General features: G+C 52.8%; 2 protein-coding genes across 4 annotated transcripts; one reads left to right on the forward strand and one right to left on the reverse strand.

The window, feature by feature from the left end:
- The first annotated feature begins 6 nt into the window (after nucleotides 1-6).
- On the forward strand, nucleotides 7-7177 carry DQX1 (DEAQ-box RNA dependent ATPase 1). 3 transcript variants are annotated; one of them, XM_036334025.1, is made up of 12 exons: nucleotides 7-382; nucleotides 1122-1376; nucleotides 1609-1793; nucleotides 2177-2561; nucleotides 2906-3139; nucleotides 3229-3328; nucleotides 3431-3589; nucleotides 3673-3864; nucleotides 5593-5712; nucleotides 5882-6072; nucleotides 6367-6557; nucleotides 6780-7177. In XM_036334025.1, the coding sequence occupies exons 2-12, from the start codon at nucleotides 1140-1142 to the stop codon at nucleotides 6934-6936; spliced, it is 2151 nt and encodes a 716-aa protein (XP_036189918.1). In that variant the 5' UTR covers nucleotides 7-382; nucleotides 1122-1139; the 3' UTR covers nucleotides 6937-7177. The 3 variants fall into 3 exon arrangements, with proteins under 3 accessions (XP_036189918.1, XP_036189919.1, XP_036189920.1); XM_036334026.1 differs by having other exon boundaries at nucleotides 7-1376; nucleotides 3673-3753; XM_036334027.1 differs by lacking the exon at nucleotides 1122-1376.
- Nucleotides 7178-9393: 2216 nt separating this feature from the next.
- On the reverse strand, nucleotides 9394-11662 carry TLX2 (T cell leukemia homeobox 2). Its single transcript, XM_036335494.1, has 3 exons — nucleotides 10940-11662; nucleotides 10323-10560; nucleotides 9394-10208 (listed from the first exon to the last, which is right to left on the reverse strand). The coding sequence occupies exons 1-3, from the start codon at nucleotides 11337-11339 to the stop codon at nucleotides 9992-9994; spliced, it is 855 nt and encodes a 284-aa protein (XP_036191387.1). The 5' UTR covers nucleotides 11340-11662; the 3' UTR covers nucleotides 9394-9991.
- Between the last annotated feature and the right edge of the window lie 5086 nt (nucleotides 11663-16748).

Here is a 16748-nt window from a genome sequence, read left to right on the forward strand (position 1 = left end):
TCAAGAAATGAATGATATTAAGGAAGTGTAACTGAACTGAAGACCCAACAGCAACTGAACACAGCTGGGGTGTTTAACCCAGGTTTGTGAAGAAACAGCTGCAAAACTACAAGTCCCAGGATGCCTTTCACCGAACATAGTTTATATAGAGTTCATACGCCCAGTGTGATGGCTGGAGTCTGTTTTCCATAGGCTCCTGACTAGGTTAAATAAGGCGGAGCAAATGGCTCCACCCCAGAAGTGTCTAGAATTGTATTTGAGCCAAGCCTCAGGGTGGAGCCGGAACTGACCTTTGTACTTCATGCTGGTCAAGGTTGGTGGGAACTGGCTGTGTGGTTCTGGAACTGGCTGCCGTCCTGACACGTCTCAGAGCTGCAAGCAGGTTTGATTCCAGGATCCTGTGGCCCTACTCCCCTCCTTTTATTCTTTATCCTTTTCCCTTGGGGTCCTTCCCCCGGGTCTTACATAATTCCTGCTGCCCCTGAGGGCTCCTGTGTTAGTCACAGGATTTTTACTACCTGCTTCAGGATAATCCACTTCTGATAGTCCTTTACTAGGAGACTTAGGTCTCCACTTTCCTGGCAGCCAAGAAGTGCTGGGAAGGACCTGGCTGGGTGGTTCAGTTGGTTGGAGCATTACCCCGTATACCTCCATATACGTGTAGGTGGAGGGTTCAGTTCCTGGTCAGGGTACATATCTAGATTGCAGGTTCATTCCACCCAATTGTGGTGCATATGGGAGGCAACTGACTGATCTCTCTCCCTCTCCCACCCAACCCCCCAAATCAATAAACATCCTCAGGTAAGGATTGAAAAACAGACACACACAGTCCTGACAGGTGTTCTCAGTGGTTAGATTGAGGGCCCTGGTCACCAAAGAGCCTCGGGTTTGATTCCTGATCAAAGGCACCTGGGTTGCAGATTCAACAACCAATCAATATGGCTCTCATATCAATGTTTTTTCAAAAATCGGTGGAAAAATATCCTCAGGTGATAATTTTTTTTAAAAAGTTCTTGGAAGGATGGACCTCAGTGCATTACCAGCTGAGGGTAAAAGGTTGGGGATCAGGGCTGAGGTGCAAAGATGGTATGAGGCCTTAATGACTGCCCTGCCTTCTGTAGGTACTGCGGTGAGCTATCATGGCCTCTCAGCTTCTTGGCCTGGCAGAAGAGTCTGGCCTGAGCCCTGGGGAGTCTGAACTGGCTGTGAACCCCTTTGACGGGCTTCCCTTCTCTTCCCACTACTACGACCTGCTTGAGCAGCGCCGAGCCTTGCCCATCTGGGCTGCTCGCTTTGTCTTCTTGGAGCAATTGGAGAGTAGCCCCAGTGGAGTGGTGATTGTGTCTGGAGAGCCTGGCTCTGGCAAGAGCACCCAGGTGGGGGTAGATTCGGGGAGAGACAAGGGGAGAGGCTAGGAAATTGGTCCTTCCTTGGACATAGGGGGATTGGACTGCCAGGGGTTTTGGGGGAGGTAGGCAAAGGAGTCAGGTTAAGCTGGCCCCCGGGTGGTAAAAGACCAGTGTATGCCCCCAAATAAGGCCATAGCTCCCCTAGCCCTTCCGACTGAAGTCCTGTGTCTTGCTGACTGGTTGTCCTTCCCTACCCCAGATCCCTCAGTGGTGTGCAGAGTTTGCACTGGCCAGGGGATGCCAGGTAACTGTCACTCAGCCCTACCCTCTGGCAGCCCTGAGCCTGGCCCTGCAGGTTGCTGATGAGATGGACCTGACCCTGGGTCATGAGGTTGGATACAGCATCCCCCAGGAGGATTGCACTGGGCCCCAAACCCTGCTCAGGTGAGGCTTCTTCCAGGCCTGATTCAAATCTAATTCCCCTCACGCAATAGGAGCAGGCCCAGCCCTCTGACACCTCACCATACCCTCTCAGCCCAGCTCGCCCTTTAAAGCATGCACTATGCATTGCTGAATTAGACTCTTTAATCCTAGCCTGGACCTCACATTCATCCTCACACTTATTACAAAAGTCTGACTTTCCCAGCTGGGGTACAGCTTCTGAACAAAGTGTCACCAGTCAGTAAGGTTGTGGGTCACTGTTAAGGAATTCAGTCACAGTCTTTTTCTGACCTTAACTATCAAAATCTAGGCTCCCTGGATAGAAACTCCCCTGGACAGGCTGGCCAATATCCACACTGACTCCTGCCCACTGCCAATGTCAACAGGTTTTGCTGGGACAGGCTGCTTCTTCAGGAGGTGGCCTCAACCCGGGGCACTGGAGCCTGGGATGTGCTGGTACTGGATGAGGCTCAAGAGCGGTCAGTGGCCTCAGACTTGCTCCAGGGGCTGCTGCGAGATGCCGGGCTGGGAAACCTTCCAGGGGACCCCAAAGTGGTGGTGGTCACTGATCCAGCCCTTGAACCTAAGCTCCAAGCCTTCTGGGGCAATCCTCCTATTGTACGTGTACCCAGAGGGCCTGGCAGGTGTCCCACTCCCACCTACAGGGACACTGTCCCTCCTGATCGAGTGGAAGCTGCCTGCCAAGCTGTGCTTGAATTGTGTCGAAAGGAGGCTCCAGGAGACGTGCTAGTGTACCTGCCCAGTGAGGAGGTAAAAAACGGGCTGCAAAAGGAGGTGCTCTTTATGCCACCTTCCTGTCCTGGGAACGGGAGCACTGCTTGTTAGGAACACTGGAGTTGTAGTATTCACTCTCTGTTGGGGTCCTGGGGAAACACTCAAGGATTTCAGGGTAAAGATGTCTACTACCCTCTTTTTTATTCCATCAAATGCAGAGAGTAGTGGTTCAATGAATTCCTGAAATTATAACACTCCCCAACTTTTATGAGTATGTGCATTTTTTCAGAGTGAAGGGCCATAGCTTTCATCAGTTTTTCAAAGAGGTCTGTGACCCAGAAGAGGTGAGAAGTGCCCTAATACCCCAACCCTCTCCTCAGGAAATTTCCCTGTGCTGTGAATCCTTGTCCAGGGAGGTAGGGACCTTGGCAATCCAAGGACCTCCACCACGGGTGCTGCCCCTTCACCCAGGCCATGGTCAAGCTGTTCAGGCTGTGTATGAAGACACAGACTCGGGTGCCCGAAAGATTGTGGTCACTCACTGGCTGGCTGACTTCTCCTTCTCCCTCCCTTCCATTCGACATGTCATTGACTCAGGACTGGAGCTTCGAAGTGTGAGTGACAAAGATGAGGGGTTGTGGAGGCTAAAGATATGAATGGCCCACTCTAATCTGTCTTGACCTTGGTTGGCGGGCGGTGACAGGTGTACAATCCTCAGATCCGAGCAGAATCCCAAGTGCTGAGACCAATCAGCAAGTGTCAGGCAAAGGCAAGACAACTACGGGCAAGAGGGGCCCCTCCAGGTAAGAGCCTTTGCCCTCCCTGACATCGCCCATGAAAGTCACTGACATGCAAGCCCCGAGAAATCTACAGTGGTCTTCTTGCCCAGGTCTTTTTCCCCTCAGGATCCTGCCTCTGCCTTTATCCTAAGTCCTTCCAAGAACTAGAAGCTACCCCATTGCCCCAACCCAGGGTGTGTGAGGAAAATCTGAGCCCTCTGGTATTACTGCTAAAAAGGAGACAGATTGCAGAGCCAGGGGAGTGTCACTTCCTGGACCGGCCTGGTGAGCACTCCTCCTGCCCAAGTCCTGCTGTCTGGCCACAGGCTCTGAGGTCCTCTGCACTATAAGCCCTGTTTCCTCCCCAGCTCCAGAAGCACTGATGCAGGCCCTGGAAGACTTAGACTACCTGGCAGCCCTGGATGACAACGGACACCTGTCAGACTTAGGTGTCATCCTATCAGAGTTCCCTCTGCCCCCTGAGTTGGCCAAAGCCCTGCTGGCTTCATGCGAGTTTGAATGTGTGGATGAGATGCTCACCCTTGCTGCCATGCTCACTGGTATAACTCACCTCTCTCCCTGGCTCCTGTGGCTACTTCAGTCCTTCCCCTTGGTGTGTTGGTGCTCCAAAGGCTAGCCCTTTCCCCCAAGCTCCAGTTTCTACCACGCGATGCCTACAGAACCAGGTTTCATCAGTTATCGCTCTTCTGTCTCTTTAGCCTTTTTCCTTCTGCTGGTTCTTCCTCTCAACATGTTTGAATCTCTTCTATCTGTTATTACTAAAACTCTTCCCCCCTCTTCTTCAACCCTATACTCCTCTTCAGCTATATGGTATAATCTCTACCCTATTCCATCTAGTGTATTTCTCACCCACCACACTCCAGATTCAGGTCCACCACCACACTGAGACAGCTTTCAGCTCACCAGTGACCTGAAGACCTAACCCAGTGAACACATTTAAGCTCTCATTCATGATCTTTTTTTTTTTTTCTTTTTTCAGAGAGGAAGGGAGAGGGAGAGAGAGAGAAACATCAATAATGAGAGAATCATTGATCGGCCACCTCCTGCATGCCCCCTACTGGGGATCGAACCCACAACCCGGGCATGTGCCCTTGACCGGAATCAAACCTGGGACTCTTCAGTCCCTAGGCCGACGCTCTGTCCACTGAGCCAAATCGGCTAGGGCTCATTCATGACCTTTTGACACTTCAGAATGTTGGCCACTCCCACCTTGAAACTGCCCCACTAAACTTCTGTGACCACTCCTCCTGGTTCTCATCCTACCTCCCTACCATTCCCTTAATGTCTTACTTGGGCGCTTCATCTTCTGCTCATCCACTGTAAGTTGGACCTCAGGGTTTTGTATTCTTGCCCTTTGTGTCTTCTCATTCCCTGAACTCTCTAAGCAAGTTCATCCACACCCATGCTCTGAAGGGATACCTTCACACTTAAAATATACAAACCTTGTATCTCCCTCTCAATGCCATTCTTCTGAATCTTAGATTTATATGTTTAACTCCTGATGGACATGTCTACCAGAACAGTCTACAGTACTTCAAGCCAGAACTAAACTTGAACACTTTCTTAAACGACCTTCTCACCACAAAATGATACCATCATCTCCGCAGCTCCATTACCCTCATTTTAGATTAATCTATCTCTGGTTCCTTTCATTTTTATCTCTTAAGTATTATTTTAGTTAATCTGCTGTTCTCCATACTCACTGTCAGGTTCTGTCAGTGCTCAGCTGGACTCCTTCAGCAGCCTCCTAATTAGTCATGTGAAATTTGAACTTCTTCAAACACAGGGACTCTCTTACTTAAAAACGCTTCAACAGCTATTTTTTACCTTCTAGACAGACTGTAAACTCATTTACCTACCTCCCCAGCTTTATCCCCTGTAACTGCCATGCACGCCATTCCAACCACCCACACTAGGCGCTTGCAGTTCTCCAAACATGCCATGCTACTAACTTGCTGTGCCCACAGTCCAGAATCCTCTCTCCAGGCCTTTGCCACTGAGCTAATTCCTACTCAAACTTCAAATGTTGGCCCACACACCTATCTTGCTCATCAAGTTTGTTCACTTGTTTGTCTCCCACCAGACTCCTTGAGGACAGAAACTGTCTTTCATTTACCTTCAATGTCTAATAAAGTGCATAGCACTTAGAAGTTATCAATATCTTTTGAATTAAGTCCCCAAAGTGACATTTCTACCTTTGTACCTTTCCACCTGTTCTGCTATCCTTTCGAATTCCCCCAAACATCCTTCCTCTCTCCTGCCTGCAGCTGCCCCCGGGTTTACCCGTCCTCCACTCTGTGCAGAGGAAGCTGCTTTACGCCGGGCCCTGGAGCATGCAGACGGTGACCACAGTTCTCTGATCCAGGTGTATGAAGCCTTTCTACAGAGTGAGTGGCCCACTCTGCATTGTCTTATAGAATCCCAGATATCCCACAAGTGGTGTGCAACCAGCTGACAGATCTCTATGCCTAGGAAGAGGAGGCCCTTTGGCCAAGGGTTTGGTTCTTTCAGGGGTCTTAAGGGCTTTAGTTGTAGCTGGTCCTTTTCCTCTCCTAGGTGGAGCAGACAAGGCTTGGTGCCAGGCTCGGGGTCTAAGCTGGGCAGCACTGTGCCAAGCCCAGAAACTTCGAGGAGAACTCCTAGAACTTATGCAACGAATTGAACTTCCCTTGTCCCAACCAGCCTTTGGCTCTGAGAAGAATCGCAGAGACCTTCAGAAAGCTCTGGTGTCTGGATACTTCCTTAAGGTTAGGGGAAAGAGTTGGGGTCATGAAAGGATTGGAAGTCAGAGAGACCAAAGATTGGTATGCCATCTCTGAAACTGGGGTCCAGATGGCCATTCAGAGGATTCTATAGAACCAGCAGAGACTTCCTTTGGGGTACAAGGAGCTTTTGGTGTGAAGGAACTATAACATCTAGAGGAAATGCTTTACTTTAATACTCTCATCACCCTTACTAATTCCTTATCTCCCCTTACTTTTTTTCTACTGTCTGCCTCTTCTCTATAACTTATTCCTTCAATATCTTTGCCTTCCAATGAGGTGGCCCAAGACACGGATGGGACTGGAAATTACCTGCTCCTAACGCATAAGCATGTGGCCCAGCTCTCCCCATTCTGCTGCTACCGAAGCCGCCGGGCTCCAGCCAGGCCCCCACCGTGGGTGATTTACCACAGTTTCTCCATTTCCAAAGACAACTGCCTTTCCATTGTTTCTGAGATTCAACCACAGATGTGAGTTCCATGACACCCCTCCTACACTGCCCATTCCTCTTCCTGGGGCCAAAATATGGCTGGGGAGTTAGTTAGAGAGCCTTAAGAAGAAGAGGGAATCATAGTGGTCTGTAGTAACATGATTTGAGAAGACAAGGTTTGTGGAAGGGATAGTAAGAAGCTTAAAAATATGCTTTATGAGAGCATATATAGAAATCATCTAATTCTGACTCTCTGTGTCAGGCTGGTGGAGTTGGCCCCTCCATACTTCCTGAGTAACCTGCCTCCCAGTGAAAGCAGAGACTTCCTGAACCAGCTGAGGGAAGAAATGACAGATTCTTCAACAGAGAGTGAATCCTCCTCCACCCAAGAATTTAGAGATGCCTGTGTCCTGCAGTGACCTGCCTGAGGAATGGAGCAGATCTCATCTCATTGTATTCAATACTTCCTTACTCTGGCACCAAGGCAACCAGCCAGATTTAAAAGCCGGAAGTTGCCCCGCAGGTGTGGCTTAGAGGTTGAGCGTAGACCTATGAACCAGGTCTAAGTTCGATTTCCAGTCAGGGTATGTGCCCAGGTTGCAGACTTTGTCCCCAGTAGGGGGCATGCAGGAGGGAACCAATCAGTGATTCTCTCTCATCATTGACGTTTCTATCTCTCCCTCTCCCTTCCTCTCTGAAATCAATAAAAAAATAATTTAAAAAATAAAATCTTAAAAAAAAAAAAAAAAAAAGCCGAGCCTGGCTGGTTTGGCTCAGTGGATAAAGTGTCAGCCTGCAGACTGAAAAGTCCTACGTTTGATTCCCATCAAGGGCATATGCCTGGGTTGTAGGCTTGGTCCCCAGTGGGGGGCGTGCAGGAGGCAGCCGGTCCATGTTTCTCTCTCATCATTGACGTTTCTATCTCTCCCTCTCCCTTCCTCTCTGAAATCAATTAAAACATATATTTTTTTAAAAAGCCAAAAGTTTAAGATCAAATATAAATCTTGGAATCTGAGTCTCAAGGATTGGTAGGCTGGGGCCCTGGCCACGTGCTCCAGTGATTAGAGCTTCGTCCCAATATGCCAAGGTTGTGGGTTTGATCCCCGGTCAGAGCACATATAGGAATCAACAATGCACGCACAAATAAGTGGAACAACAAATCAACCAACCTCTCTCCCCCGCCACCCCCCCTCTCAAATCAAAGAAGTGTTGGGCTTGGAATAAAAGGAATCGGGTAAGCCACAATCTACATAGGGTAGGACCCTTTCCTTAGCCTTCTATTTATTGGAGAGGGACTGACATGCCCCCATATCCTCAACTTAAGCTAAACCTATTCTTGTGCTTCCTTTTGAGCTACAAAAATTCTTTTTCTATAGTGCCAAATTTGAGGTTGGTTCTGCAGCAGCATATACAACATGAGGTATCCCGGCTAATGTGGCTAAGCATTTGAGCATCAACCCAGGAACCAAGAGGTTGTTGGTTAAATTCCCAGTCAGGGTACATGCCCAGGTTGTAGGCTTGATCCTCCTCCAGTAGGGACTATTCAAGAGGCAGTTGATCCATGATGTTCCTCTGTCATTGATGTTTCTATCTATCCCTCTCCCTCCCTCTCTCTCTAAAAATCCATAATAGCATTTATAAAAACAAAGAGTTAAAGATGACACAGGCCGAAACCGGTTTGGCTCAGCGTCGGCCTGCGGACTGAAGGGTCTCAGGTTCGATTCCGGTCAAGGGCATGTGCCTTGGTTGCGGGCACATCCCCAGTGGGGGATGTGCAGGAGGCAGCTGATCGATGTTTCTCTCTCATTGATGTTTCTAACTCTCTCTCTCCCTTCCTCTCTGTAAAAAATAAATAAAATATATTTTTTAAAAAAAAGATGACACAGTATCAAAGACTCAGGGCCAACTCCTCAAGCAATATCCCTTTTCCAGGCTCCCACTTCTGGTCGACTTTGTGCTATGGCTGACCTAGCTGTCACTAATACAGAACATGATTAGTTTGACTACAGTTGGCCTCACCCTGCCTGAAGCTCACTTGCCTCTATTATACTGCTCCTACCACCAGGAAAGAATTGGGATGCCAAAGGAATCAGACAAAATCTTCCCTTTTGTCCTCATACAACTTAAATCCTGCTCCTTCTTAAACCTCAAGACTATTGCAACCATCCCCAAACTCTCAACTTTCCATCTAAAACTTCCCAGCAGCCCCTGGCCCACCTACAAGCTAAAGTCTTTAACAACTTCAGGGACATCATGCTTTCCTTTCTTTCCGGCTGGGTGCTCCTTTCCCTTTCCTTCCCTTGGACTACTAACTTTGATGACCTCCATTCCTTGCACATTGTAAATGTGTTTGTAGAATTTGGAGGGAAAAAAGACTTAGTCCTTAGAACTCTGCCTTCTCTTAATAGTTTCCTCTTTTGGAGTTTCTGTCATCACTCTATCTCCACTTCTATGTGGATGTCAACTGACTTCCCCCAAGAGTACTTTGCCAGAATTTATTCTTTCTAGGTCTAGCATTGAGTTTTTCCTGTAGAGTTTATCTTGGTACTATCTTCCCAATTTCTCCATCATCCACAACACCATTGATATCCTGATCCTCTACATTTCTAACCTTGGAGTTATCTGCGATTCTTCTTAGATCTATCACTTTCTAATTATTTGCAAAGTTCCGCTCATCCTAACTCCACTGGGTCCATTAACTTTGTCCCCTGCTTCCTCCTCTCTCCTCTCTGTCCCAAAGGGATTAGTGTTCCTAGATTTTCTCTTTCACCAAGTGAAAGATGAAAGAAGTTATCTGTCTCCCCTGCCACCCAAGCGCCTTGTCAGGAATGTAGTCAGCAGTTTGAACACACACGAACAACATGAGGCTCAACAGGAAGAATCCTTAGCGATTATTTTACAGTAGAAAGATGTGATGCCCAACATGGATAACCCTCTGGTTGCTGTCACAGTCAGACTCCTTCTCCAGCACCTCTTCCATTACGCCGCTGTCATTGGCATTTTCCTCCCATCACACCTTTGGTACCCACCCAGCCAGTGCGGGCTGCCCCCATCGCAGCATCATATTTTACCTGCTCTGGCTCCGCAAGTCCCACCCACCTGCAGAAGACCCCCGAGTCCCTAGGGGAAGCAACTCCCATTGGCCGACCCGCCCCCTCTCCGCACCTCATTGGCTACTGTACTGAAGGTCCCGCCCAGTCGGCCCCTCAGGTTCCAGCAGCCATGGGACAATCCAGGCAGAAAACGGCGGGAAAGGCCGAGTGTCTGCTTGCGGGGCTAGCGGGCCACGTGGGCCTGGGAGCCGGCCGCGGCCGAGGAGCCCTCGAGGAGAGAGAGCTCAAGGCCTGCTCCTCCTCGTGCGCTGCGCTGCTGCAGGACCACGGCGAGGGCGGCCGCGCGCCCACAGCCCTGGGCCCCGCGCTCCACGCAGCGCCTCGGTCCGGGAAAGTTTTCGGCCAGCCAGGCAGGCGGAGCTCACACCACCGACGCGAGCCCGGACACCGAAGCCACCTTGTTGTCCTCGGCCCAGGGCTGCAAGTTCTGCAGCGCGAAGAGCGACGAGTTGTGCAGGCAGAGCGGGTCTGGGGGCAGCGGCGGCCGCAGCGGCCGCGGCAGCGCGTCCTGCTGCAGGTGCAGGAGCAGTCGGCCCGCGCGGTGCCGCTCCGCCTCGCGCTCCTCCGCCGTCTGGCGCCTGGACGGGCGGAGATGCGGGGTCAGCGAGGCCGGCCCGCGCCCGGCCCGCGCCCGCCCCGCTCCTCGCCGCCAGTGGGTCCGGCCCGCGGCCCTTCCCCGCCCCGCGCCTCACCGCCACTTGGTGCGCCGGTTCTGGAACCACGTCTTGACCTGAGCGTCCGTCATGCGCAGGGCCTTGGCCAGCGCCGCCCTCTCCGCCGAGGCCAGGTATTTCTGGCGCAGGAAGCGCCGCTCCAGCTCCAGCACCTGGGAGCGCGAGAAGGACGTGCGCGGCTTCTTCCGCTTCGGCGGGGTCCGGTTCTGGTAAGGATGGCCGATGCGGCGCGTCCCGGAGAAGGGGGAGAGCGCGGCTGCGGGAGGAAGAAAGAGCGGGGCAGGGTAGGCGGGGCGGCCGAGTTCTGGTGCCCCCAGGTCGCCCCGCACCAGCAGAGGCCTCCGGCAGGGACGGGCTCGGGAGGAGCGGCCCTGGGGGAGGGAGCATGGTCCCCATCACTTCCCCCTGCTCTCCCCGCGGCGTGGACAGTGGCCTGGAGAGAAGGGCGCGGGCATCGACGGCAGCTCACCTCCCATGCCCTCATCAGCGGGACCAAGACACGTAGTTGGGAGGGAACCCCCTGAAAGGATCCGAGGGATGCGCAGGAAAGGCACCCGGATCTGGATCCCAAGGGTCAGAGATGCGGAAACCCAGTCCTTGCGGGACCACACGGCGGAGGGGCTGGGCATCCTCACCCGTGAGCCGGTCCTTGGCGAAGCGGCGGCCGCTGTCCATCCAAGGGAAGGTGAGCCCCGCCAGGGCCCCGGTGCCGCCCAAGCCCGAGGGGCCGGGCACCGCAGGCGCGCTTCCCGCAGGCGGCGGCACCGGCAGCGGACGGTGCGCGGGGACGCGGATCACGCCGCCCGGGCCCAGGCCGGAGCTGCCGGGGAGCGGGCCCAGCGCGCCAGAGGGACCGTAGCTCGAGGCTCCGTGAAATCCCCCCGAGAACGCCGCGCTCTCCCCGGGGCCCTGGCCCGCGCGACCCGGGCCTAGGCCGCTCCCGGTGGACTCCGGGCAGCTCAGGATCTGATCGATGCCGAAGCTGATTGGCTCGTGGTGCGGGAGGTGGTGCGAGGCCAGCACCGCCGGCTCCATGGGCCCGGGTTCGGGGGGACCGCAGGAGGGTCGGCGGTTTGGAGGGCGCCCCAGGCGGCTCCGGGAGCCCGGCGGGGGAGCGCTCAGGGCGGCGGCCTCAGGGGCCCGCGGAGCTGGCCGCGGCGGGACACCGGGGCCCCCGGGACAGCTTCATCCCAGTGCACGGGCAGTAGCCGCGCCCATGCCGGCCTCTGCGGGGCGTCGGTGCAGGAACTCGCATCCCGGGGGAGCGCGACCGACCAGGGTCCCAGGAGCGCCCTTCCGACTCTGAAGCGCAGATGGACGCTGGGCTGCCGGGCCTCTGCCCGCGTCCGGGGTGGAGAGGGTGGCCGGCTCGGGCTCGGGCTGGGGCAGTGACTGACAGATCTGCCTCCGGTGGGCAGCGGGGCTGGGGGTAGGGCAGGGGCGGGGCCGGCCCGTTAAAGGGGAAGAGGCGCCTGTTTGCGCCCAGGGAGGGGGAGACTGGCCGATGGGGATGGCGGGGGTTGGGTGAGGAGGTGGCCGGGGTGTTAGGCACCCAGCTCAGTCCGGGAGGGGCGAGGGCCGGGGCGGCTGCGCGCTGAGTCAGCCGAGATGCGCGCGGCGACTCCGTCCTCGCCGGCCTCCGCCCGGGGGTTCCTCGCGGGTGTCTCTTCCCACACCCCGCACTCTGCGCCTCCCGATGGGTCCTGCCTGCCGACTCCCGGATTCGTTGTGCCCCCCGCCTACGTGCCCGCCAAGACCAAATCTCGTTGTGGCTTCCAGGATGCGAAGGGCAGCAGCTGGGGACCGGCGCGGGCCCGGGCAGGCCCGGGAAGGGAACAGGTGTGGGGAGCGGCGGCCGCGCGCAGCTGGTGGGCTCGGGCGGGGAGCAACCACCCTGGGCCGATGTCCTGGGGCTCCTCCTGGCCTCTTCCCGAGCCCCCCGCTCCTTTCGGGAGCGCCAGCAATGGATGCCCTGGTGTTTCTTAGAATTTCGATTTTCTGAACTGGGTGTAAAGCGGACGCGGCTGAACTCGGGCCAGCTCAGGCCGGTGTGAGTTTGGGGCTGCCTGTTCTGCCCCCGACAGCGGGGACTCTGCGCCTAGGAAGTCTCGTCTCACACTCTCCCACCCCACCCCCCGGCGGGAGGACGAAATCTCCACGGGAGACACTGAAGCCTTCAGAGGACCAGCCGCCTCATTTCCCATGGACGCTCCACCTACCCAAGCGCAGGACACTGTGCCTGGAGCGCGTCAGAGAAGCGAGGTGGGCAAAGACCAAAGCGGTTTGGTGACCTCATGACCTCTGGCCCGGGACCCAGGAGCTGGGAGTGCGTGAACTCGGCGTCCTTCCCCAGGATGGGACCCCTGGCCGGGCGGGCCCCTGCGCCGTAGACCCGCCCCTGCCGCCACCCGGCCCGGTGCAGGCCGCCATAATCGGGTTAGCTGGGTCGGAATTACATTACCTTCCCCCGCCCGGCCCGGCCCCGGGGGGGCCCTGGCGCCTCCAAGCCGGTGAGACTGGGCGCAGGGGGGTGGGGGGGCTTCTTCACATCCCGCGGGCGGGTTGGCACCGACGAGCAGCTTGGCCCGCCTCGGACACGTGGTGGCCAAAGGGCCCCACCCCGATGTGCCAACCCAGCTCCTCGACCCCAGCCCACTCCGTGCCCGGTTCCAGGCTGCCTGGTGCTCCATGGGAGCCAGCGTGCCTTCTCCTTCTAAGCCTAGTGAATGGGTCTCCCTAGGAGCGTGGAATCTTCCAGTTGCTTCTTCGGGATCTTCTGGGAAAGGCGCTGCCCCTTCTTTCTCCCCAGCAGATGGGCTGGCAGACTGGTGCCTGGGGCAAGGTGATGGGTCCTTTCTCTCTAGGGAACGGAGAAATGGTATTTGGGCATCTGGGCAGGAAAATAAAGAAGAGAAAAAGGGAGTGGGCTCTCTCCCCACCAAAGCCACCAGCCCCTCTGTTCTCAGAAGCCTCAGTTTGAAGGCTGGGGGAGGGAGCAGTGGGCATTAATACTAACATTCTGCCAAGGCCGGTTTGGCTCAGTGGATGGAGCGTCGGCCTGCGGACTGAGGGGTCCTGGGTTCGATTCCGGTCGGGGGCATGTGCCTGGGTTGCGGGCGCATCCCTGGTGGGAGATGTGCAGGAGGCAGCTGATCGATGTTTCTCTTTCATCGATGTTTCTCACTCTCTATCTCTCTCCCTTCCTCTCTGTAGAAAATCAATAAAATATATTTTAAAAAAAAATACTAACATTCTTTCCCAACCTTGTTCACACCCATCATCCAATTCTTCCAGCCCTTACCCCACCCTGTCAACCACCTCTTCTGAAAGGGGGCTGGGGGGGGGGGTCTGCAAATTTGGCAGGTGTGTTCTTAATCTTGGTGAAAAAGACAGACATCACCTCCCCTAGCCTTTCACAAAAGCACAAGCAACCTTTTCAACAATAGAGGGATGGGGCTACTAGGGCACGTGAAACCTGCTATTCAGGCAAAACCTTCTGAAATAGCGTGGCTGATCCCCCCAGATGTGAACAGAGAGGCTAAGGAGGCAGCAAACTAAATAAGCCTTTGGCCCTGGCTGGGTAGCTCAGTTGGTTAGATTCTCATTCATTCTCTCTCTCTCTCTCTCTCTCTCTCTCTCTCTCTCCCCCTCCCTCCCTCCCTCCCTGCCTCCCTCCACTCCTCCCTCCTTTCTTCCCTTCCTCTCTCCTTCCTACTCTCCTTTTCCTTTTCTCTCTTCCTCTAAAATCAATAAATAAAAAATTTTAAAATACATAAATAAAGCCTCTGAGGGGGACTGACCTGCAGGTTAGGAGTTTGCCAGTCCCTTTTCCACTCTAGGGGGTGGGCCTCTGAGAAGAGTGTGGCACTAGTGTATCTCCAAACAAGCTGAATAAATGCATCAATGGAATGCATCAACGAGTGAATCAATGAAGAAGAAAAAGTCAGCATAGGTACAGACCTGTATACCTGCTTACTCTACATCCTGCCTTTTAAGGTCAGCACAGATGGCACTGCCACCCAGAGATGGCCTAACTGATCCTTTGAGGAGAATGGCCATAAACCAGTAGTACATACACATCTTCTACGGAGTTAAAACTTTTTTCCAGTGCCCCACTTCAAGAACAAGGGCTTTCAGTCTGTCAGCCACAGTCCTAGGAATTCCTCTGCTTGCCTTCACTTTGCGGATTCCCTGGTTCTCTCAGAAGGGTGGTTCCTGCTAGGTTAGGTTGAAGATGGAGACTCTGTGGTCAGTACCTCCACCTCCCATACACACTGCTTTGGGTTCATCTCGCCATATTCTACATGCATGTGGCCCCCAACTCTTCAAGTTTTCAAGCCTGTACCTTCACAAGAAGAGGCCACGTGCCCAGCCTGTGCTTCTGTGCCTTCCCTTCCTTCCTGCTATTGGTATAGTAGCCTTCCCTTGAGATGGTCCCCCCACTCCTGTGTCATCATTTCTTTCATTAACTTAGCTCTTCCTACCCCAACTGTCTTAGATCGCTGTTATCTAGGCAAAGTCTTTGCCTGACTCTTCATGGAAGATTGTTTTCTTTTCGTGCCCACACCCACTGCCTCCATTTCCTCATTATTTATTCTTTTAACCCACTGCAAGCTGGCTTCACTACACCGACCTGCTCAGGAAGCGTCAGTATCCAGTGTCCATTATCCAGAAATCTTGGACATGTTTTCCTTCATTGATCACCAACTATTTTTTGAAATGTCCCTTTTTGGTTTCCTTATATAATACTGTCTCATTCTACATCTCTGGACTTGCATAGTGACTGCTTATGTTTTTTTCCTCCACTGACTTTTCTTCTTCCACTTTCGACTGTGAGCATTCTTTAGAGTCCAGACTTCAGTTTTCTCTCTGTCTCCATCTGCTCAGGTTTCATCCATTTCAATAGCTCCATCTACTACATCCACCCAGAAAACTCTGAGACCTTCATCCCTGGTTCTGACAGTGGTGCTCCAGCCCCACCATTTCAGCCTTCTGGCCAACTGCACCTGCCTTTGCTGCAGCCACCTTAAGTCCACCAGGCTGGAAGACAGGCTCTCCGCCCAAGCTCCTTACTCCCTCCTATTGTGCTTTCCTTTGAAATTCATATACAGCCCTTCCTTTCCATTCCCACTGATAAAAGCCTAATCTAGGCCATCATCAGGACTACCTACATTCATTCATTCATTCATCCAGAAAATAAACGTTTTTAATCCTCATCCAAGGATATTATCCATTGATTTTTAGAGAGAGGGAAAGACAGAGAGAAACATCGATTGGTTGCCTCCTGCAAGAGCCCTGACCAGGACCCAGGCCAGGAAGGAGCCTGCAGCCATGGTACATGCCCTTGACTGGAATCAAACCCTGACTGGAATCGAACTCAGGACCCTTTGGTCTGCAGGCCAACACTCTATCCCCTGAGCCAAACCAGCTAGGGCCATCCAGAAATTTTTCATTGAACATGGCACTGTTAGTCCTCTGTACCTGGCACTGGAGATATAGATGTATAAATACAACAGGGGAAAACAGTCTATGCCACTGAGAAGCTTATATTTAGTGGGGGAGGCAGGTGTAAAACAAGAAAAATATACAATACATTAAATAATAATAATTGCTAAAAAGAAAAAAATAAAGCAAGGAAGGGGGAGAAGAAGTAAAAGGGTAGGGAGCTATGATTTATCTAGAATAATCAAAAAGGCCTTGTTGAGTGCCAGGCTGGTGTGGCTCAGTGGTTGAACATCAACTTATGAACCAGGAGGTCAGGGCTCATGCCCAGGTTGCATTGGGGGGCTCTGCTCACAGTAGGGGACCTGCAGGAGGCAGCTGATCAATGATTCTCTCTCTCATCATTGATGTTTCTCTCCTTCTCCCTTCCTCTCTGAAATCAATAATAATAATAATAATAATAATAATAATAATAATAAAAGGCGTTGTGGAGTAAAGACCTGAAGGAAGAAAGGTACCATTTGTGCATCTGAACATTTCCAGTTGGTGACAGTGTGGGAGTACATTCTGTGTGTCTGTGGAACAGTGAGGGATCAGTGTGGCCAGAGAGACTGAGTGACTGCGAGACCATGCAGACAGAGCCTTGCAGGCCACTGTAAGGACTGTGCCTTTTATTCTCATTAAAAAGGGAAGCTGCCCCAGTGGTTTGGCTCAGTGGAGAGAGCGTTGGCCTGCGGACTGTAGGGCCCCTGGTTGGATTCTGGTCAAAGGTGCATGCCCAGGTCCCAGGTGAAAATATGTTTTTTTAATAAAGGGAAGCTATTGGAAGTTTATAAACAAATAAGTAAGGCACCCATTTTTAAATTTTATTTTTAACAGCTTTCTTAAGGTAAACCTGACATACAATACACTGCACATATTTAAAGGGTACAATGTGAAAAAAATAAAGTGTACAATGTGATAAGTTTTGACGTATGCATACACCCATGAAACCACCAACAC

This window comes from Myotis myotis, unplaced genomic scaffold, assembly GCF_014108235.1.
Source record: "Myotis myotis isolate mMyoMyo1 unplaced genomic scaffold, mMyoMyo1.p scaffold_m19_p_14, whole genome shotgun sequence".
NCBI lineage: Eukaryota > Metazoa > Chordata > Mammalia > Chiroptera > Vespertilionidae > Myotis > Myotis myotis.